The sequence below is a fragment of the Mus caroli genome, unplaced genomic scaffold, assembly GCF_978045245.1.
Source record: "Mus caroli unplaced genomic scaffold, Mus_caroli_1 scaffold_1, whole genome shotgun sequence".
In the NCBI taxonomy this organism is placed as follows: Eukaryota; Metazoa; Chordata; class Mammalia; order Rodentia; family Muridae; genus Mus; species Mus caroli.
This window is the reverse complement of record NW_028227256.1, coordinates 168,697,211-168,722,781: the sequence shown is the minus strand read 5'-3', so window position 1 is coordinate 168,722,781 and position 25,571 is coordinate 168,697,211. Positions and strand designations below refer to the sequence as shown.

The window sequence follows — 25,571 nt, the reverse complement described above, 5'->3', positions numbered from 1 at the left end:
GGCATGGCGGTTAGCAGGTCTCTGGATGTCTCCCAGGTTTACTTTTTAACCTCTACTGCACAGTCCTGGGTGACACTGCGATGACCTCCTTGTCACTGACCTCCGCACAGCAATCAATGGTCCCAGCTGAAGGAAAATCAGGATGCTCTCTATTCTAATGATGTATTTAAAGTACTGATGTCATTCCATTGCTCTCTTCCCATAGGTTAAAATTCAGATAAGAGCTGGCAGGGGCGGGGCTTGGAGATGAGATGGCACCTGTAGTAAAGTCATAAGGTAGATAGGGTGGAACTGTTGAAGGTTTCTGAAAACCGCAGAGTGTAAGACAGTTTTATAATGTCATTTCCTTTACTATTACAGCTTGCTTCCTGAAAGAGCATTTTGGAAAGAGGCCTCAGAAGAGCTCCTCAAGACAGGTCCCCAAACATTGCATCATCTGAGGATGCTGACAGGAAGCAAGAAAAACAAAAATAGCATCCATCTGTGATACATTCACAGTCCTTTTTTTCCCCCCAAAAACCTCGAGTACAGTTGGTTCTTTACCAGTGAGTTTTAACCACCTTGTTTGGGAGGAATATTTACTAAAGCCTTAAGTCTGTTTTCTTTCACAACCAAGAGAAAATTTCTGCTACCTAGTGGGTAGCAGCAGGCTGTGTTGCTAAGCATCCTACAGTGCACAGAACAAGCCCTCACCAGAGTTATGTGCCATCCTAGCGCTGCATACCTGCAACCTCAGTATCCTGGAGACTAAGGGTGGAAGAACTCAAGCCTGAGGCTACCGTGGGCTACACAGCCGGTTCCAGGCCAGCCTGCATTATACAACAATACACGTCTTTAAAAATGTTGTTTTTCTGCTAAAAGTGTCATTGCTGCAGAAGCTGAGAAACTTTGTTTGAATGGGTAGAAATGTTGATCTTCATTTTACAGACCAGGGAGCCAGATGTTCTCAGAAGTTCTGATGCCCACAACTTGTTCTTACAGCTTGGAACCCTATGATCTGTTATTATGCCATAGCGGTGAGGACAGTAAGTGTTGCAGTGGGGCAGGGGGAGGGATTCAGGACTAGGGCACAGACTGATGCTCGCTAGGTACTTACAGAGGAGCAAGTGGAGAGGAATGTATGTGAAGGATGAGTGTTCTACTGCTGTTCTCACATATGGCCTAGCTTTTGGTCTACAATCCAACAGTGAGCTGGGGATTGTGACAACAGAGAAACCCAGATGGTGGTAAGTGGTTGTGGGTACCTTTATTCAGTTTCTGGAGGAGTCCAGATACCACAGACTGGACCTCCAAGACACTTGCCATCCTCTGTCACTTTTATTGAGGGACACAGACTGAGGCAAATGACTTCTGAGCTGCGTTAGGGTGAAATTTTCCCTCTCTGTACCAGAGGTCCAGGTCAGCTATGGCTCCAGCAGAACATGAAGGGAGTTGTTTCTCAGTGTCTAAAAAATTTTCTGTGATTTGAGCTGAATCCAGTTTATTCTGGTAAGTCCTGAGTCTTCTAATAGAGAACGGATGAAAGGAAAGAGGGTGGAAGGGGAGGAGCCCATGATTAAACAGACCGTTTCTTTTCACTTCCCCATTTGGACTTCAGAATTTTGTCTCTTCTCTGGGTACTATCTGCCAAGCCGGGAGGGAAGCCTGTGCCTGCAGCTGACTCGCTCCAGAGCTGATGGGAATCCAGCCGTTCCTACGGATCCCCATGGAGAGCAACTGGACTGTCCATGTGTTCTCACGGACCTTGTGCCATATGCTACTGTGGACAGCCATGCTAAGTAAGTTGGGACCTCCAGAAGAGAGGCCGGGGAAGGACACCTGGGGTTGGATGAATCAGCCTGGCATAAGAGTCATGTCAGTAAAATCAGGAGTAAGTAGAAGGCTAATAGTTAGAATGTAACAACCTGGTTGGCCTTTGAAACAAAATCAAAGCTGGCAGGAGTTTATGCTGTTTCTTCTTTTCCTGTCTCTTGGTATCACCCTCCCCTCCTCTGATCAAAATCTAGAGTTCTAGACTTGAGTGAGCAATTAAAAGGCCAGTTTCTCTTTGAACTTATGATTCACACAGGACCAAATCTTAGGCAAGATGTCTAGTCCTGCTTAACACAAGGGCTGGGAGAAAGCTCAAGGATGCTTTTGAGGGGTGGCAGTGGACATTCCCTGTGTCCATGAAGCCACTGTCCACCAGAAGAACACCCCACCCCACTTTATTATATAAGGAGAGATGCTGGAGAGATGGCTCAGTGGTTAAGAGCACTGACTGCTCTTCTAAAGGTCCTGAGTTCAAATCCCAGCAACCACATGGTGGCTCACAACCATCTGTAATGAGATCTGATGCCCTCTTCTGTTGTGTCTGAAGACAGCTACAGTGTACTAACATATACTAATAAATAAAGATTTTTTTTTTTAAAAAGGAGAGGTGTAGGAAGGTCGGGGTTGTCCTGGGAACTTGGGTTCAGGGTGTCACAAACATGGGCAAGTCTGGCATTGTCAGTTGTGCGGCCAGAGAAATCTCTCATGCTTCCTTCATTGTGTAGACCATGGGACTTGGTCCTGGCCCTGCTTAGTAAGAAAGTCATGGTCAGGGTCTTAGGCTGAGATGGAGGAAGACTTTTTGGTCCTGGTCTCATCTGTGGGCAGAGGACAGAAACTGATGAGAGAGAGTCTGGGTGATACTCAGTAAGGGAGCCCTATATCAGGAGCAGCATCTTCTAAGCTCAGTTCCTGGGGCATCTACCCATACCTCTGAGAAGAAGGCATACTGGTACCCACCCACCCCAAGTTATATGCTATAACTCATAGTGAAATCTGGTCAGCGCTGAGGGACCTCAGCTGTCCAAATATATATTTACACACACACACACACACAGACACACAGGTATATATATATATACAGGTATATATATATATATTTGATACCGGATAGCTTAGTTTTCACATGGGAAGATCAGTTCTAAAGAGGCAATATGCCTTTCTATTTGTGCTGTACAGCTATCAATCACTTGGTGAAAACTCCCAAGGATGACATTTTCTCCCATTTTCCTTTGGTACATCTCCATTTCCACCCCATTTTTTTTTTCTGGGCCTCCACACTTAGGTAGGACTTCATAACTTCATTCAGTTGTATAATACCCTCTGACTGTGTCTTGGTTGCTCCTGACTTTGGTCCTGAGTAGCTATAGAATCTTCCATCCAGCTATGGGGAGACATGGTGCTTTCTAAGGGCCTTTGGTGGAGGCCTGTTGTCTCCTGATGAAGCTCCAGGACTTCTCTGCTTCTCCCAGTTCCCATTTCTCCCACAGTGGATCGTCCTCAGCCAGGCAACATGCACACTACACTTGGCTTTTACTGCCCATATTTCTGCTGATTCTTAAAGTTGTTTGCGCCAGACACTATTCTGGATTTGGGGTCATATCAGCAAACAAAACTGTTTTCCTGACCTAAAGTACAAGGTCTTTGTCTTCCTTATGGGGAACATTAGACACGAACAGAGTTCTCATTACTGTCTCTTGGGTACAGAATGAAACATGAGTGATAGCTTCCCTCTTCTGCATCTCTTTGCTTTTTTTTTTTTTTTGTTTTTGCTTTGTTTTCTCTTTTTCATGCACTGCACTATCCCCCTTGCCAGTCCTACATGCTCAGGTGTTTTAGCAATTACTTCTCCATCACTAGCTCCCAGACTCATTTGTCCTTCCTTCCTTGGTATACTTTAATTTCCCTGTCTGTTGATCAGATACCTGTATTAGTCAGGGTTCTCTAGAGTCACAGAACTTATGGATAGTCTCTATATAGTAAAAGAATTTATTGATGACTTACAGTCGGCAGCCCAATTCCCAACAATGGTTCAGTCACAGCTGTGAATGGAAGTTCAAGGATCTAGCAGTTACTCAGTCTCACATGGCAAGCAGGCGAAGGAGCAAGAGCTAGACTCCCTTCTTCCAATGTCCTTATATTGTCTCCAGCAGAAGGTGTAGCCCAGATTAAAGGTGTGTTCCACCACACCTTTAATCCCAGATGAAAGGTGTAGCCCAGATTAAATCTCCTTAAACTCGGAGATTTAATCTTCTGGAATCCAGAGCCACTATGTCTCAAGATCTCCATACCAAGATCCAGATAAGGATCTCCAAGCCTCCAGATAAGGGTCACTGGTGAGCCTTCCAATTCTGGATTGTAGTTCATTCCAAATATAGTCAAGTTGACAACCAAGAATAGCCACTACAGATACCTATAGATTTGTCAGCATAGACACAAATTTTTATTCAAAATTCAAAATAGCATCATTTCCTTACATATTTTCTTATCTTTGTAATATTTCTATTTATATGAGCAAAGCCACCTTTTCTTTTTTTTAGATTTATTTATTTTTATTATATGTAAATACACTGCAGCTGTCTTCAGACACTCCAGAAGAGGGCGCCAGATCTCGTTACGGATGGTTGTGAGCCACCATGTGGTTGCTGGGATTTGAACCTCGGACCTTCAGAAGAGCAGTCGGGTGCTCTTACACACTGAGCCATCTCACCAGCCCAAAGCCACCTTTTCCCTGGGCATCCATGTTTATCAACCTTATGTCTCATTAGATGCCAAGTTTCCACAGTCTTGTCTCTTAGCTTTCCTTCACGTGCGTCTTCTTAGCTTCCTATTGTCAATGCAGATGAGTAAGCAAGGCCACGAGGGAATATGGGTACATTTGATGGAGTTAAAGGATAAATAAGTTAAGGGGACCCACCCACAGTATCTGAGAAATAAAGGCAGGAAGAACTGTAGTTCAAAGCCAACCTGGGCTACATGACAAGTTTGCAGCCAGCCTAGGCTACATGAGACCTTGTCTCAACAATAATAAGTACATCAAGAAAAAGATAAAGGGATTTGCAATTAGGTGATAAATGGGATGTGTGTGCATGTACATGCGTGTGTGTGTGTGTGTGTGTGTGTGTGTGTGTGTATGTGTGTGTGCATGTGAAGGTAAAAGTGGACTTGCAGGTAGACAGCGATGATGAGGTGGTGGTCAGATGATCACAGAGGCTGTACTTGGGCAAATGGAAGAGAAGAGGACTGGAGGGGGATTGTGATGAAGCCTCAGAATTTCATTTTGTGGCCTTTGAAGTTGGTGTGGTTTGGAGCAGTGATGGCAAGGCCTTGAGGTATAGCATGGGGCTATGTGGCTAAACTGTATGAGAGAATATTCACTACAGATCAGGAAGTCAGGGCGTGATGCAGCCAGATGCTGCACAGGCCATTGACACGTGTCCTAGATCACCGGTCACCATCTTTTTCTTACTAATCTCTGGGACTTCCTCTGTCCCAATTAGTCTGACACAGCACTATCAGCTCCAAAGCAAACTTCTCATTGTTTACTGAGCTAAACAGCAAACTTTGGAAATTTGCCTATGATCATTTAAAAGGTAGCCACATGGTATGTCTGGAACTTCACAGATACCTTATCTGGATTGTCACCAATCCTTACAACAATTATGTCGTGGGTATTGCTGTCATCATCTCCATTTATAAGCCAGGGAATCAAGGCAGAGAAAAGTAAAGTTGTCTCTGCAAGGTCACTGAACGTCAGTCATATTACTTTCTTTTCTCATTACTTTGTCAAGACACCAGGCAAAAGCAACGTAAGAAAGGGTTTATTTTGGCATATTTTTTTAGGGCATTGTGGTGGGAAGGCGTGGTGGCACCTTGGCTGACCACCTCACACCCACAGTCAGGAAACAGAGGTGGGTATTAGTACGTAGCTTGCTTCCTTCTCTTCTCTTGTTTATTCAAGCCAGGACCCCAGCCCATTGGATGGAGACATTCATATTCGGGGTGGGTCTTAGCACTATAGCTAAACTTTTCCAGAAACACCTTTGCAGACACAATGAGAGATGTTTCCATGGTGATTCTAAATCTAGTCAAGCTGATGATATAGACTAACCATCACCGTGGTAAAGTCAATGTGTGAATTTTGGGTGCGTTCTTACTTGCTGCTGTTCCAGTTGGCTTTGACAATCCTCCAGAATATGGCCACCACCTCCATTTTCGGCTGCATTCCTCATTATCGGGGTGGTTTTTGTTTGTTTGTTTTTAAACAGACCAAAGAAGCAGTCAGGCTGCAACTTGCTGAGAGTGTTTGCAAGCATCCGTCCATCTTTCTAGGGGAATATTCTTTTTCTGTTTGTCACAATGACAGAACACTTGCAGCTGCATGATGGATATTTCCTCACTTTCTCTGCTAGACTAAACCCAGCCAAGTACAGTGCCCCGAATCCCTTCCTCTGCGGAACTTCCTAGCCTTTGGCCATTCTCTTTTATAAGATGTGGCGGCACAGGACTAGGGATGCAGAGCAGGGTAGATCTCGGGAGGAGAAGGCCAACTTGGTCATTAAAGTTCTAGGCTAGTCAGGGTTATGTAATGAGACTGTGTCAAAACCAAAAGTGTTTTTTTTTTTTTTTGTTTTTGTTTTTTGTTTTTTTTTGCACACATGCGTCTTCTTATCATCAGACTTCAGTGGGGATCAGAGACTTATATCTTTTCTTTTAGGTACACTCTGCGAGGCACAAGGCGGTCAATGCAGTCTCTAGGAATACAAAGGGATGCATTAGCAGGGATTTAAGTGCACATCCTGAGATGTGGGGATGTGGGGATCAGAATCCAGTTTTCTAGACTGCCAGAGAACGCTCTTTCAGGAAACACCCCCTCCTCTTATCCCTGAAAGTTTTCAGACTTGGAAGGCTCTTGCCTTTTTCATCTCAATTGTAAAGTCCCATCATGGACAGGTGCATAAACACACATGTACATGCACACACACATGCACACACATGTACATGCACACACACATGCACATACACATGCATGGGCGCTCATTTATCTCAGGAATACCTTTACTATCATACCCAACAGTGGTGGCACATGTCCATCCTTGTATTTAGCATTCCTGTCCCATGTCCCTTCCCCTCACCATGTGCCATTCTATCGGCTCCCACAGGAAGTCACAGATCTAGTATACTTTTCTTTCAATTTAATTTTTAGTTTTGTGAATGACTATTTTGCCTACATATATGTCTGTGCACCACATGTGTGCCTGGTGCTTGAGGAGTCCAGAAGAGGATGTCAGATCCATGGGAACCGGATGGAATTAGAGATGGTCATGAGCCACCATGAGGGTGTTGGGAATCAAACCCAAGTCCTCTGGAAGAGCAGCCTATGCCCTTAAATGCTGGGCCATCTCTCTAGACCCATGATGCCCTTCTGTAATTTCTTTATCCTACCAAATTTGCCTAGCAGCAAAACCTGGAATACCTAAATCTTTTTTTTTAAGATTTATTTATTTATTCACGTATTTAATTTAATTAGTGTATGTGAGTACATATTGTAGCTGTCTTCAGACACAGTAGAAGAGGGCATCAGATCCCATTACAGATGGTTGTGAGCCACCATGTGGTTGCTGGGACTTGAACTCAGGACCTCTGGAAGAACAATTAGTGCTCTTTAAACAGCTGAGCCATCTCTCTAGCCTGAGATGGGCATATGAAATAAATCACAGGAAAGTCAGTTGTAGGGTAGGGCACAAATGCTCAAAAGACAATAAACAGAGTAAGCTATTAGGTCTTGTATTGCTTAGTGAAAAATCAGGCGGGAGAACACTCTTCTGGTGTGGTCTCTTTGCTGTGTGTGTGCACGTGCGTGTGTGTGTGTGTGTGTGTGTGTGTTCATGAGGGAAATTCTAAGGACATATATACCCAGTGATAACATTTTGTCATGAGTATTTTCTATTTGTCAACAAAGATTATGGACTATCCACAAGATCTATAGTCCCTCCCCATGAGAGAAAAACCCTATTCCCAGGATGGACCTTGGCAAAGTCTGATGTACTAAACCACTAATTCTATGTAAACTTCAACCGGGACCTTAGCAGTCAAAGGTGTTCGGCCCTTTAAAGTGTCACAACACACATGCTAAGGGGAAGGGGCCTAATTATCTCTGAAAGTGTGCTTTATCCAGGAAGTCCCAGGGAAGGGCCATGCCTTGAAGGTTGGGCTGTGGGAATGAGTTGGGGCTCTGGGTCTGGGTAGGCATGTCTCAGTGCAGAAGGCCCTGGTTGATGCTTACTTCCTTTCTTACAGATCTTGTTGCTGGGACTCATGGTAAGTCTTCTTTTTATATCTCCTCACTCTCCTCTTTGTCACCATCTCTTTGTCTGTCTGGAGCTGCTCTGAATGGATCAGCAACCGGGCTCAGTATCAGGTCAGGACCAGGAATGGACCATTGTTCTCAGAAGATGCCCTGCCCTTCTCCCTCTCTCTGCCTGGGAAGGAAGATGGTCAGAAGCCATGGTTAGCTAGGATATCAACTCTTCTAGTCCTGTTAGAGTGAGATGTGGCCAGTTATCACAAACTGTCCTCGTTCTCAACTGCCCTTCACTCTCTTAGTAAAATTGCTAAAAAAAGTTGACCTCAAAGAAGCAGGGAGTGAATGCCCAGAGCCTGAGGAAGTGGAGGAGAGGTAAGGATGAAGACAAAGTGGTTAATGGGCACAGGGGTCGAGTTTGATATGAGGAGTAACTTCTAATGTGCTGTAGCAAGAAGGGCGTCTTAGTTAGGGTTTCTATTTCTGTGTAGAGGCACCATGATTGCAGCAACATTTAATTGAGGAGTTGCTTATAGTTCAGAGGTCCAGTCCATTATCATCATGGCAGGAAGCATGGCAGCATCCAGGCAGACATGGTGCTGGAGGGGTAGCTGCATGTTCTATATCTGGATCTGCAGGCAGCAGGAAGAGAGAGTGACACCGGGCCTGGCTTGAGCATCTGAAACCTCAAAGCCCAACCCAGCGACACACTTCCTCCAAAAGGCCACACCTACTCCAACAAAGCCACACCTCTTAATAGTGCCACTCCCTATAAGTCTATTGGGGCCATTTTCATTCAAACCATCACAAAGGCCTTTTCCCAATTGAGGCTCCCTCCTTTCAGATAACTCTAATTTGTGTGTCAAGTTTATGATACTAGCCAGCACAGAGCTCCATGCCCTGTTCTCCTGATTAGAGATCCATTTGCAACTGAGGGGTGGTGTAGGGGGGAGTGACAGGAGGGATGGAGAAGAGAAACATAAATATATCTTGGTGAGAGATATTTCTGGGGTGTCTCCTTTGCCCCCTCCTATCCTCTCTCTTGCTTTACCCTGCTGAGGATCAATTACACTCCTTGTGATTTCCCTGGGGCTCACAGGATGGAATAAGTAGAAGAATTCAATGGAAGAAGCTTTCTGGGCCTGGTCCCATTCTTGGTGCTCTCAGTAGGAATGCTGGTGCCTTTTTAGCAGAAACTCGGGGCCTGCTTAGGTTCTTGGGGCTTCCTTGCCTCACACTGCCTGCTCTCTCCAAAACTGAGCAGATCTTCCGAAGGCTGTGGTGAAACTTGAGCCCCCGTGGATCCAGGTGCTCAAGGAAGACATGGTGACACTGACATGCAAAGGGACCCACAACCCTGGGAACTCTTCTACCCAGTGGTTCCACAACGGGAGGTCCATCCGGAGCCAGGTCCAAGCCAGCTACACGTTTAAGGCCACAGCCAATGACAGTGGAGAATATCGGTGTCAAATGGAGCGGACCCGTCTCAGCGACCCTGTAGATCTGGGAGTGATTTCTGGTTAGTAAAGGCTGGCCCCGGGAGGAGATGGGATACCAAGAAGTTGGGGGTGGAGTGGGGTGGATCTGCTTACTGCAAAGTTTGCAGGAAACGGGGTGGGCTGGTTTCTGGGAAGCACCACAGGGTGCTGCTTCAAGGGCTTTTTGTCCACCCGTTTCTGCTTTTGCCAGCCCTTGTGCTCAGCGGGCAGTGGAGGGCATGCAAATTCCTGAGAAACTGTGTGAACAGTTGTTTGTTGTGGTAGTCCTGGTTGAGCAAGAGAGTTCAAGAACAGGGGCAGCTGAATGTGGCAGAAAAAGGAAGTCCCTATTTCATAGAAACCCTTCTATTTCATGACACCCAGAAAAATGCCACTAGTATGCAACTGAATCCAAGCCCCGGGGAAGAACTGTGTATACAGAGCTGACTGATGTGTTTAACCTTGAGTTCAGGATTCTTATCTGCTCAGCTGAAGGTGCGGAGACCTCTCCCCAGGAGGTTCTGGGGAGCACTCACCTCTCCCCCTTGCAGTTCCAGCAGGTCCTTGACTTTTTTTTTTTTTCTTCCATCACCTTGTGGGCACTCGACGTGAAAAGCTGTGTCTCGTCCATCTTCATATTTGCAGTATCCAAAACAGGGCCCGGCTTGTTAAATCTTTGCCGAGCAGATCATTGATTTTACAAGGCTCCTGGCAAAGAAGTAGGTTTCCCCTCCGGAAGAACTACCAGGTGCTATTAGCAACTGCTATTGCTGTCGTTCTACGCAGTTCCCGCCTATCACTCGGTCCAGGATTTCCTCACTAGCATACCCACAGCAAGCTAACGATTTGCTCCAACCCTGCTTGGACTGTGGTCCCACCTTTATTACTAATCATTAGAGAAACCGGCAGTTTTGGAGGTTCAAGCTGTTCTTCCATCCCCCGAATGGAAGACTCTGTTATATCTGTTTCACACTTGTCTCCTCTGGCCGACTGAATCCCTTCATCTTTCCTGCCAAGAAGGGAGGAATCACATCCCCATCTCTTGAGTGCGCCCTGCTCTCAGGAGAGGAAGGGGAACACGCGTGCATCTTGGATACCTGTTGTGCACCATGAACTACTGTCACGGTGAAATCTAATCGTGTCTATTTTCACAGATGAAGAAAGTGAGGCCCAGAGCCTTAACTTTCCTGCCCCAAATCGAAGAATCGAAGAGCTCCCAAATGAGGGGAGCTAGAAACAGAGATCGACTGCCTGACGTCAAGCTAAAGTTCTCCCCCTTAGCATATCACATCCCACTAGGAAGAGCGGCCTGATCCTCTGAGTGCTATGGTCCTTTCGTGTCTTTCAGACTGGCTGCTGCTCCAGACCCCTCAGCTGGTGTTTCTGAAAGGGGAAACCATCACGCTAAGGTGCCATAGCTGGAGGAACAAACCACTGAACAGGATCTCGTTCTTCCATAATGAAAAATCCGTGAGGTATAATCACTACAGTAGTAATTTCTCTATCCCAAAAGCCAACCACAGTCACAGTGGGGACTACTACTGCAAAGGAAGTCTAGGAAAGACACCACACCAGTCCAAGCCTGTAACCATCACTGTCCAAGGTAAGTGGACTCTGTCAAGATGTTGGAAAACGAGAAGAGGAGATAAGCAAAGGTTTATATAAACCTACAGTTTATATAGCTCCACATGGAGATGTAGGAGTGCCACAGAGCAAAGCTGAGCTTTGAGGCAAAGGCAAGAGCTATGAAGGCCTTGCCAAGTGATGCCAAGTGGGCTCGGGCCAGAGTTCCTCACTTGCAGGCGGTGGGTGACAAGGCTGCTGGGCAGCAGAGCCTTGTTGTTGCTACATAGATACTTTATGCTCCTAGACATTCCTAAGAGCTGAAGTTTAACTTCTTGTCTCTCATGTAACAGCTGTTCACTCTTGAAAACTGTTCTAGATAGTGGTAGTACGAGCAACTCTGGGAGGCGTCAGATCCATCCTCCCTGCCACCTCTGACGGCTGTCCCTTCTGCTACTACACTGTTACCAGTGTGCCTTCATTAGTTTGGTTTAAGGTTTGTGGGGAGGCATGAGTCTGTCCACTAAAGCTATGCATATGAGGTCTTAGGGAAATGTATTACACCTATGACTGACCAGACACAGTGACTGGGCATAGGATTGGAGGAGGGATGGATTCATGGAGAGTACTTAATACCTGTCCTCATGTCTGTCTTCTCCAGGGCCCAAGTCCAGCAGGTCTTTACCAGTATTGACAATTGTGGCTGCTGTCACTGGGATTGCTGTTGCAGCCATTGTTATTATCCTAGTATCCTTGATCTATCTCAAGAAAAAGCAGGTTCCAGGTTGGTGGCTCTCTTTGGTCCCTCTTATTATCAGCTAGCTAGGGGTTAGAGACTCATTTGATTTTGATATTGTCCCATCCTATTCATTCACCTACTTACAAATTTATCTGTTAAGCAAGACTTGAACAAACCTGATGATGTGCCATGACCTGTGCTAGACACTGTAGGCATTGGATTCCATTTCTACCCCCAGCTGGCTCTCAGCATTGTGGGAAATACCAGGCACACCAGTGGGTACTTATAAGAAGGGATTAGAGGCAATGCTAAAGATCTGCTTGTGTCCTGCCAATCCAGGACAGTAATGCAGAAGAACTGAAGTCTGAAGCCAGGGTCAGTGAGATGGTCCAGCCAGTGCAAATGCTTGCAGTTCAAGCCCTGTGATCTTAGTTCAATCTCTGGGATCCAAGTTAAGGTGGAGAGAGAGAGAACTGATCCTACAAGGGTGTCCTCTGACCTTCATAGATGGGTTATGGTGTGTACCACACCCCACCACAGCAATAAATACCTTAAAAGTGTTTTTTCAAAGAGTCTGATGCTAGCTTGGACTGTAGGATAAACTTGAAGCCATCCTGTGTTACACAGAAAGACTCTATCTAAAATATAAAAGAGAGAGGCAAGTCTATAACCCTGTGTGTTTGTCAGCTTTCTGTCAGTATAACGAAGTGCTTCAGATAATCCACCTATGAAGGAAAAACACTGCAAGGCATGGTGGTAAATATATATATATATATATATATATATATATATATATATATATATATATTTATATATTTATAAATAAATAAAATATAAATAAAATTATATATATATATAATTTTAGCATTCAGGAAGCCAAGGAGGGTCGCAAGTTCAAGATTCTATCTTAAAATAGCCAAGTAAATAAGTAAGTTTAGTTGAGCACTGTTTTGTTCATTTGGTCCATATTCCCTTGGCCCTATTGCTTTGGGCCTAGCAAAGCTATAATATTCCACGTTCACAACAGGATAAAACTCTCACTTAAGGCCAGTAAGATGAGATCAAGGAAGAGTCTGGGGATCCCACAATCTTCTTCTTCAAGAGCGTGTCCCTAATGACCTAAAGACTTCCCACTAGACCCAAAACACTGAAGTGTCAGCTTCCTCCCAGTTATTCCACCTTGACCAATCACTTAACACATGAGATTTTAATGGACATCTCAGATCTAAATGGTGGCAGGCAGCCTGGCTGGAACAGTTAGAAAATGTTTCATTGGGGAGCCAGTGTGATGTTGTGACTGAAATACACACATGGGGACCAAATTGCTGTGGTCCAAACCTCAACTCACAGCTTACCAGATCTATAATGTTGAGTAAATTACTCAGCCTTTGGGCCCCAGTTTACCAGTCTGGAAATGAACACTATTGGGCCCACCTTACAGGAATATTAGGACAATGAATAAGGCCAAAGCCTTTGTACCAGAACCTCAAAGACAAAAAAGAACACATACATAGAGGTTGGAGAGATGGCTCAGCTGTTAAGAGCACTGACTGTTGCTCCAGAGGAACCAGGTTCAATTCCCAGTACCCACACGACAGGTCATAACTGTAACTCTGGCTCTAAGGGATCTAACACCCTTGCACAGACACAAATGCAGGAAAAACACAGATTCCCATATAGTGAAAATACATCATTAAAAAAAAATACATAAGTATAAGCTGTCACCACTGTGGAGAAGGATGTTTCCGGGGGTAGGCATCAAGGCAAAGTGGAAGAGCATTCTAGGATCTGTGGCCAAGCGTGGAAATGAGGAATGTTGTAGGCAGGTCAATGGAAGCCATTGAAAAAAGGAAAATACTACTACTAACTCATACCTAATACCTCAAAGCACACTCTGCATTGGCTAGTTATGGAAGATTAGTAAATATTGAGATATGCAGAGAGAAAGGTTACACTGTTTTCTTTAGACAGGGTCTTACTTTGTAGCCCTAACTGGTCTGGAATTCACTGTGTAGACCAGGCTGGCCTCAAACTCACAGAGTTCTTCTTGCCTTTGTCTCCTGGGTGCTGGGATTAAAGGTGTGCTCCATTATGCCCAGCCAAAAGATCACACCTTTAAAAGGCTGGACAAACCCAGGAAAGTTGCAGGGGGGTGTTTTATGTCACACCTCTGGGTGTCCTCTTGGGTTAGTCACTATGGGCTGGAGATGTTTCTGGGCAGGGGAGCTGGGAATTGGGGAAGAGAGGTGTTGCTGGTGTGAGGGGAAGGTCTCTGTTGCTTTTAACTCTGTTCCAACCCTGCTCCTTGATCCTGATGGCTCAGGGCTCACCCCATAATCCTACTAACTTCCTGCGTGCCCCTCCTAGCTCTCCCAGGAAACCCTGATCACAGGGAAATGGGAGAAACCCTTCCCGAGGAAGTAGGTGAGTACAGACAGCCCTCTGGGGGCTCAGTGCCTGTCAGCCCAGGGCCTCCATCTGGACTGGAGCCAACAAGCAGCAGCTCATGTGAGTTCAGTGGGAGTGCAGGAGAGGGAGGAGCTGTGGGAGAAGGCTGGGGCTCAAATCTCTTGGTCAGTTCTGAGTCTAACTCTTGGGCCTAAGGAAGATCTCACTAGAGATGAGAAGAGATAGGTTGATTCCGGATCGAGGAAGAGGGTGGGCCGTGACTAAACTCTAGTAAAACAAGGAATCCGGACACATTTCCAGTACAGGACTGCAAAGGCATTTGCATCTTTTGGGGGAGATGTGGCAGAGTTCCAAAGGACAGGGTTAGCAGTTGTGAGACAGAGGTCAATGGGGTGGGGGCAGCCTAGGACAAAAGGAGATCTGAGGTTACCCCCGGAGATCTTTTCAGGAAGGTGTCCCTGTGTAGAGGTACTGCTACGCTTAGAACAGCTCAACTTTTAGTAGCATATTGAGAGGAGATTTGAGTTGAGGAAATTTTAGGGGATTGGAGCTATTCATAGGATACTTTGTGGGCACACTGTGGCTCTAATGCCCACTCATGATAGTTTATAAAACATTGGCCTGATCGTTGATCCATGATGATACAACTGAATCTGGAGTAGGTCATTCCCCAAAGTGCGGAAGGAATAAGTGGGTGGATGAGTGGTTTAGATGACCTCTGAACCCTTATATAGTTCCGAGATTTGAAAGCCTGGTGCAGGAGGAAGAATGTAGGAGTGGGAGTTGTCTCATGTAGTTAAAGACAAAGCATAAAGGCTAGTGGAGTTCTCTAGAGGCTTCCATGACAGCAGAACTAGGCAGGAGGAAGGGTTTCATGTAGATTGCATTTCAGGAGGCTGGAGTGTGACTCAGAGCTGAGCCAACAGATAAGAGAGCTTGAGCAAAACAGCGTTCACTTAGCTTGGCTTAGAGCAAGGTCTGCATTCTTCAGCCAGGCTGCATAGATCCATGTCCAGGATCGAACTAGATCTACAAAAAAATCACAACTGGACTCACTTTCTTGTCTGGCTCTGTCTACTCTAGTATAAACACATTTCACAAGGCATTTATGCAGCCTGGCACCTGCACTGGGGGTTTCCCCTGAAGGCATAGTTAGTTAGCTACTGGGATTGCTAAGTAGTATATAAAAGGGAGGAACATGGAGTGCGTTGTGGGGCAGAATTTAGAACATAGCAAATAGGGCTCTTTGTGTTTGGGGAGCAAGTGAAGAGACTGGAGACATTGTCTCAACCTCTTTCTCCTCTTCCAAAAATGAAGGTTTATAGACACTGGGGTTGCTTTTCTTACTGGCAAAGGGAACTTTGGGCAAAAATATAAGAGAACGTGGTGTTTGGGATATTAGAGAAACATCCTTTTCTTCTCTCTCCCATTTCCCCCTCTCTTCCCCTCCCTTTCTCTCTTCTCTTTCTTTCTCCCTCTCTGCGCTCTTTTTCTTTCTTTAAAAAATATTTATTTATTTTATGTATATGAGTACACACCAGAAGAGGGCATCGGATCCCATGACAGATGGTTGTGAGCCACCATGTGGTTTCTGGGAATTGAACTCAGGACCTCTGGAAGAGTAATCAATGCTCTTAACTACTGAGCCATCTCCCCAGCCCCCTCTTTTCCTTCCTTCCTTCCTTCCTTCCTTCCTTCCTTCCTTCCTTCCTTCCTTCCTTCCTTCCTTCCTTCCTTCCTCCCTCTCTCCCTTCCTCCCTCCCTCCCTCCCTCTCTCTCTCTCTCTCTCTCTCTCTCTCTCTCTCTCTCTCTCTCTCTCATAGCATACCTACTTCTCCAGTGCTTCAGCAAGAATAAACTGCACTTGTCCAGTGTAGAAACAGCCATCTGAGAAGGCAAACATCTGGGCTTGATTTCACTCTGATCTAAACCCTGATCTCAACCCTTCTGCACTCCATTCTTCATCCTCACAGAGCCTCAGTGCTGCCTAGTCTGCTGCTAGGAAAGTTGAGCAATTTTCTGACAAGGATGTGGCATGTGGTGGGGTTTGTTTCCCTTTGCCAGTATGGCCAGCAGAGAAGGCTGGATTCCACGATGGTCAGGGAAGGAGGCAGTACTGCTTGGCCCAATAGCCTGGGTTGGGGTTGGCAAGCCGTGTCTGGGGTCTTCGCTTTGAGCTTTGGTTTTGCAACCTCAGTAGCAGCCCATCCAGCCCTCTTTCCCAGCAGTGCCCATGCTGATCACTTATTTCCACCCACAGACAATCCTCCTGATCTGGAAGAAGCTGCCAAAACTGAGGTGAGGGAGCCCAGCCCTGTCCTATCCCTCTCCCTGTTCATCTGCTTCCCCACGACCTCTCCGCAGCTCTCATGGCTCGTTTCTGCTTTCCCTAGGCTGAGAATACGATCACCTACTCACTCCTCAAGCATCCCGAAGTCCCGGATGAAGAAACAGAGCATGATTACCAGAACCACATTTAGTCTCCCTTGGGATTAGGAAAAGCAAGCCAGAAAGGCCAGGATCTAGTGTCTCCTGGTCCAAGGGATGCTGTAGATATTAAAGAAAACATCCAGAGTCACTTCTGTGAGTCCTGAAACCAACAGACACTACGAGATTGGTTCCCAATGGTTGACTGTACTAATGACTCCCATAATTTACAACTTTCCAACTCAAGACTCTTCTGCTATAGATCCACACAGCCACTAAAATTAATCAACTTACTGCCGTTAAGAGACTGCAGCAACGTGGGAACTGCTTATATTTCACGCTAAGATAAGGAGAACAATTAATGTTAGGATGCGTCATCTCGGTGATGATAAACCAGACTTGTACCAACCTGTCAAAAGTGATACTTCTTTGTAAGGAACTTCAATTTTTTTATTTTCCTATAAAGGTCACATGTTACTTTAATAGTAAAATGTTATAAAAACAAACCATCTTTCTATTTACTTTTTCAAGGCTGCAATGATTGGAATATAGGCTGAGCTCTCTGCGAGAAGACTCTTGTGGAGATGGGTTAACTTTTCCCTGGGGAGACATAAGAGTCTTAGGTAGAGCCCTCATGACAGACCAAAGTCATATGATTACACTCAAGTCTAGTTTGGTGCACCAGTGTGTTTACCTAGCTTATTTATGAGTGGGGACATGAGTTTAGGGTTCCTTTCAGCGGGGTGGAAGATCTTATAACAGCAGTCTTAGCACCAATGACGTCTTTACAGTCACATAGATGGTCCCCCACCCCCTCTTTAGTTTGTCTCCCTCAAACTCCCAGTCCTGAAGCCTGTGCCTTTAGACCTCCAGGATAATGAGCATGCACTACTATCCAGCACCATACCTGGCCTGGTAGCAGTAGATAGGAGGTAGAGGAGGGGACAGATAGGGATTTGGAGTAGAGGGCCAGTGCCCCTCCCCTTCAAACTGAACATGCTTCCAGTGAACTTGTCTTCTTGTTTCCACTTCCTTCTCTTTTCTCCTATGACAAGCAGAATAATCACTTTGTTATATAACAGGAGTTCTCAGGAAGTCAAACTTTGGATGAAAGCCAGTGGCAACTGAAGGATGACCTTGAACTCCTGATCTTGCTACTTCCACCTCCCAATTGCTCGGATCATATTATGTTTGTATGTTCACAAAAATCACTCAGGCAGCTATTTAAGCTTGCTGTAACCACATGAGTTCAGAGTGTAGACATATAAAGGAAAAAAAAGGGAGAAATTCTCTGTTGTCCTCATTCCCCTTTATTCCTCCTCCTTTTCTTCTTCTTCTTCTTCTTCTTCTTCTTCTTCTTCTTCTTCTTCTTCTTCTTCTTCTTCTTCTTCTTCTTCGTCTTCGTCTTCGTCTTCTTCTTCTTCTTCTTCTCCTCCTCCTCCTCCCTCCCTCTCCTCCTCTTCTTTTCCTCTCTCTCTCTCTCTCTCTCTCTCTCTCTCTCTCTCTCTCTCTCTGCCTCTGTCTCTCTCAAATGAATAACCACTGTTGTAGGTGTTGTGTTGTGTGCATTCAGGGTATATATATTTGATATTGTTTTTAGAAAGCCTATACATGTGATTATATTGTTGACTTATTTTGACTGGGCCTTTCTGGATGTTAATCTAGCTTCAGGCTCATTGAAAGACCCTCTCTCAAAGGATTAAGCAGAGAGAGATAGAGTAGGGTATCAGATGTTTTCCTTTGACCTATGCACACCCACACATAGGCACCCCACACACATGTGTGCCTATGACACACACAAATAAATAATAATAATTTAAAAAAATCACTCCAGAATTTCTGCCTTGAACTCCCTGATAACCAAGCTGTGGTTGCATGGATCCATCCTTGTGTGGATCTTAGTGGTTCAATCCAAACACACGGAACAAATAAGGTTGTCTGACACCAGGGAGACCTCCCGAAGCTCTTGCCTTCCTAATGTGCACCTTTGAGTGTGCCTCATGGAATCGAGTCAGTTCTTTCTCATATCCTCTTTAGCAAGACCCTTCCTGGACACTGCTCTTTGTTTTTATTTTCTCCATGGTACAGTGTAGATAATTATGCATCTCCTTCTTTTATATATTCTAATATATACTAAAATGTAAGCTCATGACAGCCCCATGTTTTCATTTTTCATTAACATAGTCCAGAGACCAGAACAATGCAATAGGTTGTTGAATGAATTAATAAATAAGACTTGCCTCTCATAGTTTCTGGGTTATTTGATATTCTTGCATGCTGGCCAAGTGCTCTACCACTGAGCTCCCCGGTGTTATTTGACGTTCTTGATGCTGTGGCTTGGATTTGTTCCCCTGAAACCATACATTGGAAACAGTCCCCAATGCAAGGGAGGTGGGAGGTGGGGTCTGATGGGAGGTGACTAGCCCACGGCAGAGAGCTGTGGCTTCCTTCTAAAAGGATGAGTTTGCTATCTTTTGGCTCTGTTTCTCCTTCCTGCTCCATTTCCCCCTTCATAACCCATGAAATGACAGGGCAAGAAAGCCTTTACCAGATTCTGGTCCCAGCCTCCAGAATATAAAGAATTATATTAATAATTAATAAAGAATCACCAACTCCCTGAGGGTTTGTCATAGCAACCTGAAAAGGACTTTCTGAATCTCAAGAGGTCAGTGAAAACCTATCTTTCCTTGAAATCTTAGGAAATTTATCTAAAATTCTTACATGCATTGGAAAAGATTTGAACTTAAATAGACTTAGGAGTCCATTTTGAATTTGGTGTAAGGTGAGTACCTGACAATTTTTTCCTGTCTTGAGGCTAGGTATTCCAAGGTTATTCCTTGAGCAAATGATTGGAAATGGTTCAAATATCATTATCAACTCCCACACACGTCTACAACCATGTCCAGTCCTCTTCAGTTGCCTTATTTTATTTGTTTCTTCCCACCTCAGTAGCATACACATTATTATTATTATCATTATTATATTTTGATGTGTAGAAAGCCCTGTTTTCTCTCATTCATTTATTTCAATATTTTCTTGGTTGTTGTTCTCTTCTAGATAGACTTCAGAATTTCACAAACCATAGGGCCCTGGGATAATTGTCTGTGTAGATTACTTGTGTAAGGTTTGACATCTGTGTTATACTGAGACCACCCAAGGTATAGCTTCTTGCTTGTTTGGATAATAGACTTCTCTTATAACATGGCCTTTTAAAAATAGGACATATTAGATGGGCTATGGTGGCACACACCTTTAATCCCAGCACTTGGGAGGCAGAGGCAGGCAGATTTCTGAGTTTGAGGCCAGCCTGGTCTACAAAGTGAGTTTTAGGACAGCCAGGGCTACACAGAGAAACCCTATCTCGAAAAACCAAAAAACGAAAAAAAAAAAAAAAAAAGACACATTTTATGTGCATTTGTGTTTTCTTGGGTATTGTATCCATGGAGTTACAGAGAGTAGTGAGCTGCCAAATGGGTGCTGAGAATTGAACCTGGGCCCTTTGGAAGAGCAGCCAGTGCTCTTAACCAGTGAGGCATCTCTCCAACCCCAACATGGCCATGTTTTGCATGAGAGCTTAGACTCCCTTTCCCCCACTCCATATCACTATTACTCTGATTAAAATTTTCTATACTTTTTGAAGACAATTTTGAAAAGGTGTATTTTTTTTTCCTGGTAAATCACACATTTTATTAATTGGCATGCAGCCAGCTGCTGCTTCCTCTCCTTCTTTCTCTTTCTTTCTTCCTTTCTCTCTCCCTCCCTTCCTTTCTCTCTCTCTCTCTCTCTCTCTCTCTCTCTCTCTTTCTCTCTCTCTCTCTCTTCCTTTCTTCCTTTCTTCCTTTCTTCCTTTCTTCCTTTCTTCCTTTCTTCCTTTCATTGTCAGGATCTCATGTAGCCAAGGCTGACCTCACAATCCCTTTATATGGCTAAGGATGGCCTTGATCCTTCTACCTCCACCTCCCACATGCTGGAATTAAAGGAGTGTACCAATACCCGATTTGTGTGGTCCTTCAGATCACACTCAGGGTTTCCTGCAAACAATTACAGCATTTTTTTTCCTTATAATTTGTGTGTTTATACTTACCCATGGACTCCTCCCCCCGTCTTAGTTTTTGGGCTGTCTTTTATCAGGATGACTTGGTTGGGAATAACAGGAAATCGTGATTAAAATTGGTTTAAACAATAAGGAAATCTATTATCTCCCATAACAAAAAGTCTAGAGACAGAGAGTCTCCTTGCATCAGGATTCTGAGACATCCCCCCTCCCTTTTTCTGCAATTCTCTGGCTACTGTCCTTGGGCAAGTAAGAACACATAGCAATTCTACATGTATCTAGAAAAAGAAGGGGACTAACTTTTTTGGTATGTCTCTTAAAATAAGGACAATGCTCTCAGAAGCCCTTGGCGATGCTCTTGTTGTAGTGTACTCAGGATTTTTCTTTAATTTTTTTATTAGATATTTTCTTCATTTAAATTTCAAATGTTATCCTGAAAGTCCCCTATACCCTCCCCCGGCCCTGCTCCCCAACCCACCCTCTCCCACTTCCTGGCCCTGGCATTCCCCTGTACTGGGGTATATGATCTTCGAAAGACCAAAGGCCTCCCCTCCCATTGATGGCTGACTAGGCCATCCTCTGCTACATATGCAACTAGAGACACAGTTCTGGGGGTATTCAGTTCATATTGTTGATCCTCCTATAGGGTTGCAGACCCCTTCAGCTCCTTGGGTATTTTCTCTAGCTTCTCCACTGGGGGCCCTGTGTTCCATCCAATAGATGACTGTGAGCATCCACTTCTGTATTTTCCAGGCACTGGCATAGCCTCACAAGAGACAGCTCTATCAGGGTCCTGTCAGCAAGATCTTGCTGGCATATGCAATAGTGTCTGGGTTTGGTGGTTGTATATGGGATGGATCCCCGGTGGGGCAGTCTCTGGATGGTCCTTCCTTCTGTCTCAGCTCTAAACTTTTGTCTCTAACTCTTTCCATGTGTATTTTGTTCCCCATTCTAAGAAGGAACGAAGTATCCACACTTTGGTCTTCCTTCTTCTTGAGTTTCATGTGTTTTGCAAATTGTATCTTGGGTAGTCTAAGTTTCTGGCTTAATATCTGCTTTTCAGTGAGTTCATATCATGTGTGTTCTTTTGTGATTGGGTTACCTCACTTAGGATGATATCCTCCAGATGCATCCATTTGTCTAAGAATTTCATAAATTCATTGTTTTTAATAGCTGAGTAGTACTCCATTGTGTAAATGTACCACATTTTCTGTATCCATTCCTCTGTTGAGGGACATCTGGGTTCTTTCCAGCTCCTGGCTATTATAAATAAGGCTGCTATGAACATAGTGGAACATGTGTCCTTATTATAAGTTGGAACTTCTTCTGGGTATATGCCCAGGAGAGGTATTGCTGGGTCTTCTGGTAGTACTATGTCCAATTTTCTGAGGAACCGCCAGACTAATTTCCAGAGTGGTTGTACCAGCTTGCAATCCCACCAACAATGGAGGAGTGTTCCTCTTTCTCCACATCCTCACCAGCATCTGCTCTCACCTGAATTTTTTATCTTAGCCATTCTGACTGGTGTGAGATAGAATCTTAGGGTTGTTTTGATTTGCATTTCCCTGATGATTAAAGATATCGAAGATTTTTTCAGGTGCTTCTCAGCCATTCAGTATTCCTCAGTTGAGAATTCTTTGTTTAGCTCTGTACCCCATTTCTTAATAGGGTTATTTGATTTTTCAGGAGTCTATCTTTTTAAGTTTTTTATATATATTAGATATTAGTCCTCTATCTGATTTAGGATTGGTAAAGATCCTTTCCCAATCTGTTGGTGGCCTTTTTGTCTTATTGACAGTGTCTTTTGCCTTACAGAAGCTTTGCAATTTTATGAGGTCTCATTTGTTGATTCTCAATCTTACAGCACCAGCCATTGCTGTTCTGTTCAGGAATTTTTCCCCTGTGCCCATATCTTCGAGGCTTTCCCCCACTTTCTTCTCTATAAGTTTCAGTGAGGATAGACCATTCTTAAAGCCCTGATTTAAAAGGAGACCAAGATGACCATCACATACCTAGCTTAATCCTGTCAAAGAAGAGTGACTGTTGAGACTGAAACCTAACCACTGTGGCTTTGTCCCTCCTAGATGCCTCGCTAAAGGTTAACCTGGTTGATTTGTTTTGCTTTCTTTTTTTCTGTCTTGTGATAACTTTGACTTTTTTTTTTTTTTTTTTTGAGACAGGGTTTCTCTGTATAGCCCTGGCTGTCCTAGAACTCACTCTGTAGACCAGGCTGGCCTCGAACTCAGAAATCCACCTGCCTCTGCCAAGTGCTAGGATTAAAGGCGTGTGCTACCACTGCCCGGCAACTTTGACTTATTAATCAAGTATTTTGCCTTTTGCTTGGTCTCAAGAATGATATTTTCTACTTTATTTACATTTATGTGATATATTACTTATTTCTAAATTTCTTGTTTTCAAACAAATTAATAAAAGGCTGTAACTTCTCCTGTATTGATGTTTTGGCCATAAGCATTTGACTTAAATATGCATGTCTATCTATGTTCTTTCTGAATAGTTTATAATTTTAGCTTTATTTTCTTCCTCTTTTAGGCTTTATTTTATTTATTAATATTTATTTATTTATGTATTTATTTATGTCACCACGACACAAGCCAGGATCGTATGAGAAGAGGGAGCTGAGTAACTGCTTCCATCAGCCTGCCTAAAGGCATTTTCTTGCTGCTGACTGATTGGTATGGGGGGGTCCAGCACACTGTGGGCAGTGCCACCACTAGGCAGATGGCCCTGGACTGTTTAAAGCAGGCTGAGCAAGGCAAGGGGAGCAAATAGTAAAAAGGACTCCTCTATGGTTTCTGCCCTAAGTTCCTGCCCCCACCTCTCTTCATTACATGAAGCTGTAACGACCCCTTTCCTTCCCAAGTTGTGTTTAGTTATGGTATATTATCACAGCAAAGAAATCAAGACTGTGTGTGTGTGTGTGTGTGTGTGTGTGTGTGTGTGTATGCACACACGCTATCCCCACAGAGGCTGGAGCTGGAGTTAGATGAGATTGTGAGTTGCCACGTGAATGCTGGGCACTAAACTCAGGTTCTCTGAAAGAGCAGTAAGTGTTCACAACAGCTTCACAGCAAGTGTTTTATCTCCAGCTCCTTTATTTCCTTCTTAACCAAAGCTTTATTTACAAGCTTGGGTTGTACTTGTTTTGAGCACTGTCTTTTTGATCGCCTGCTTTAATTACATAATAGCCAGGAAACATGGCCTGTCTGATTTTTCTGCATGAGTATCTGTAAGTACATGTGTGACGATGACGATGCTTATATTTGAAAAATAGATGATATTTTGCAGTACTCCCACTCAGTTTGAGTTGCATCACAATGCAGGCAGATCACAAGACACGTCTGACTTCCTTCTTTCCCCACATCCCCTCAGTCCTGCACCCCATGTGGAACTTTCTTCAACTCCTTCAACTGTGTCTTCTGAGAACTGACGTCCATATTTTTATGTAATACACTGTGTTGCTATTCTTTGGTTGTTTTGGTTTTTTTGTTTGTTTGTTTGTTTTGTTTTGTTTTTTGCAGTACTAATCTAACCCATTTGGTTTCCTGCTGCAGAACTTGGGGGCTGGTCTTGTTCCATGTGCTTACTGGCTTCCCACTTTCCCATCAGATGCTCTTATGTAGCCTGTCACAGTTTGATGATCACTGTCTCATTCCAGAGACACTCGTCTGATTACATTTCCTTTCTTCAACAATTGTCTTCCCCTCCAGAACCAAGGCTTGGTTTTTGTCATTTTCTTAGTTGAATGTGTGTCTATTATTAGCTTTTCCCCCATGCTGGGGTAAGGAATACTGCAGAGAAACTTAATATTGTTTTTCACATGGTAAAATGCATGGTGTATTTCGTTGTTTCTTTTTCTTCAACACAATGTTTCTCTTCAACACTAACTTGGATGTTTCATCTCTAGGGCTGTTGTTCAGCTGTGTTCATGGAACCAAAGTTTTCCTGAAGAGGAGCCAATATTCTTAACTGTTGAGCCATCTCTCTACCCCCCCCCACCACCACCACCAATTTATGTTAAAGAACATAGCTTTATTTGGTTATCTTATTTCAGAATTTGTTGGCTGGGCAATAATGCCATAGCTGGTATCTCTGTGTTAGAATGTAGAAGAAGTACCAGTAAAATTGCTCTGTTGAATCAGAAGAATATCACAGGCTTTTTCATTTCCTTGGCTATGTGGCTTGGAGGGAAGAAGCCAGATTCTATGCTGGTGGCAGAAGTTAGGGAAGAAAGGTCTACCTACTTGTTTCCAGGTTCTTATTTCCACTGGGGAAAGAATCCAGAGACAGGAAAAAGTAAGGAATCTGGCAAAGGCTTTACTATAGAGTGAAAATATACACTTGAGAGGTGTGAATGTGTTTCTCAAAGAGGATGATTGCTAGGGCTTTGCATAGCTTGTTTTATGTATAAGTTTTAATGGAAGAAAAGCCTTATTCATGAGCTAAGGTATGTATAGGGTTATTGGATAGTCAAGGGGTGCATTGGAGTTTGTCTGAGAATAGCATTTGCTCAGCCCTGACCATCCTGGAACTCTACATAGATCTAGCTGGCCTGGAACCCAGAGATCTACCTGCCTCTTCCTTCCAAGTGCTGGGATTAAAGGCATGCTCCTCTGTTCTTACCTGAGGTTTTTGAATTTCAGATGCAAAGATTGGAATGAGATGCTTCCAGACTAACAGAATAGAGATGGAATTACAATGAAGTAATAACACTGTGGCTGTCTTGATAAGCCCTGTTGGCTTCTGCTAGTTTGGGATGGTCTTGAT

The 25,571-nt window shown here is 44.1% G+C and overlaps 1 protein-coding gene across 2 annotated transcripts; it reads left to right on the top strand.

Annotated features, from left to right (window-relative positions):
* The first annotated feature begins 1,566 nt into the window (after positions 1-1,566).
* LOC110299221 (low affinity immunoglobulin gamma Fc region receptor II) lies at positions 1,567-18,202 on the top strand. 2 transcript variants are annotated; one of them, XM_021168877.3, is made up of 8 exons: positions 1,567-1,778; positions 8,113-8,133; positions 9,381-9,635; positions 10,943-11,197; positions 11,819-11,941; positions 14,264-14,404; positions 16,566-16,603; positions 16,699-18,202. In XM_021168877.3, the coding sequence occupies exons 1-8, from the start codon at positions 1,676-1,678 to the stop codon at positions 16,783-16,785; spliced, it is 1,023 nt and encodes a 340-aa protein (XP_021024536.2). In that variant the 5' UTR covers positions 1,567-1,675; the 3' UTR covers positions 16,786-18,202. The 2 variants fall into 2 exon arrangements, with proteins under 2 accessions (XP_021024536.2, XP_021024527.2); XM_021168868.3 differs by lacking the exon at positions 14,264-14,404 and having other exon boundaries at positions 1,571-1,778; positions 16,699-18,198.
* The last annotated feature ends 7,369 nt before the right edge of the window (positions 18,203-25,571 follow it).

Coding starts and splice junctions, on each gene's coding strand:
- LOC110299221 (XM_021168877.3), top strand. CDS start 1,676: ATGGGAATCCAGCCGTTCCTACGGATCCCCATGGAGAGCAACTGGACT. Junction 11,942..14,263: donor CAAGAAAAAGCAGGTTCCAG/GTTGGTGGCTCT, acceptor TGCCCCTCCTAG/CTCTCCCAGGAAACCCTGAT. Junction 16,604..16,698: donor AAGAAGCTGCCAAAACTGAG/GTGAGGGAGCCC, acceptor TGCTTTCCCTAG/GCTGAGAATACGATCACCTA.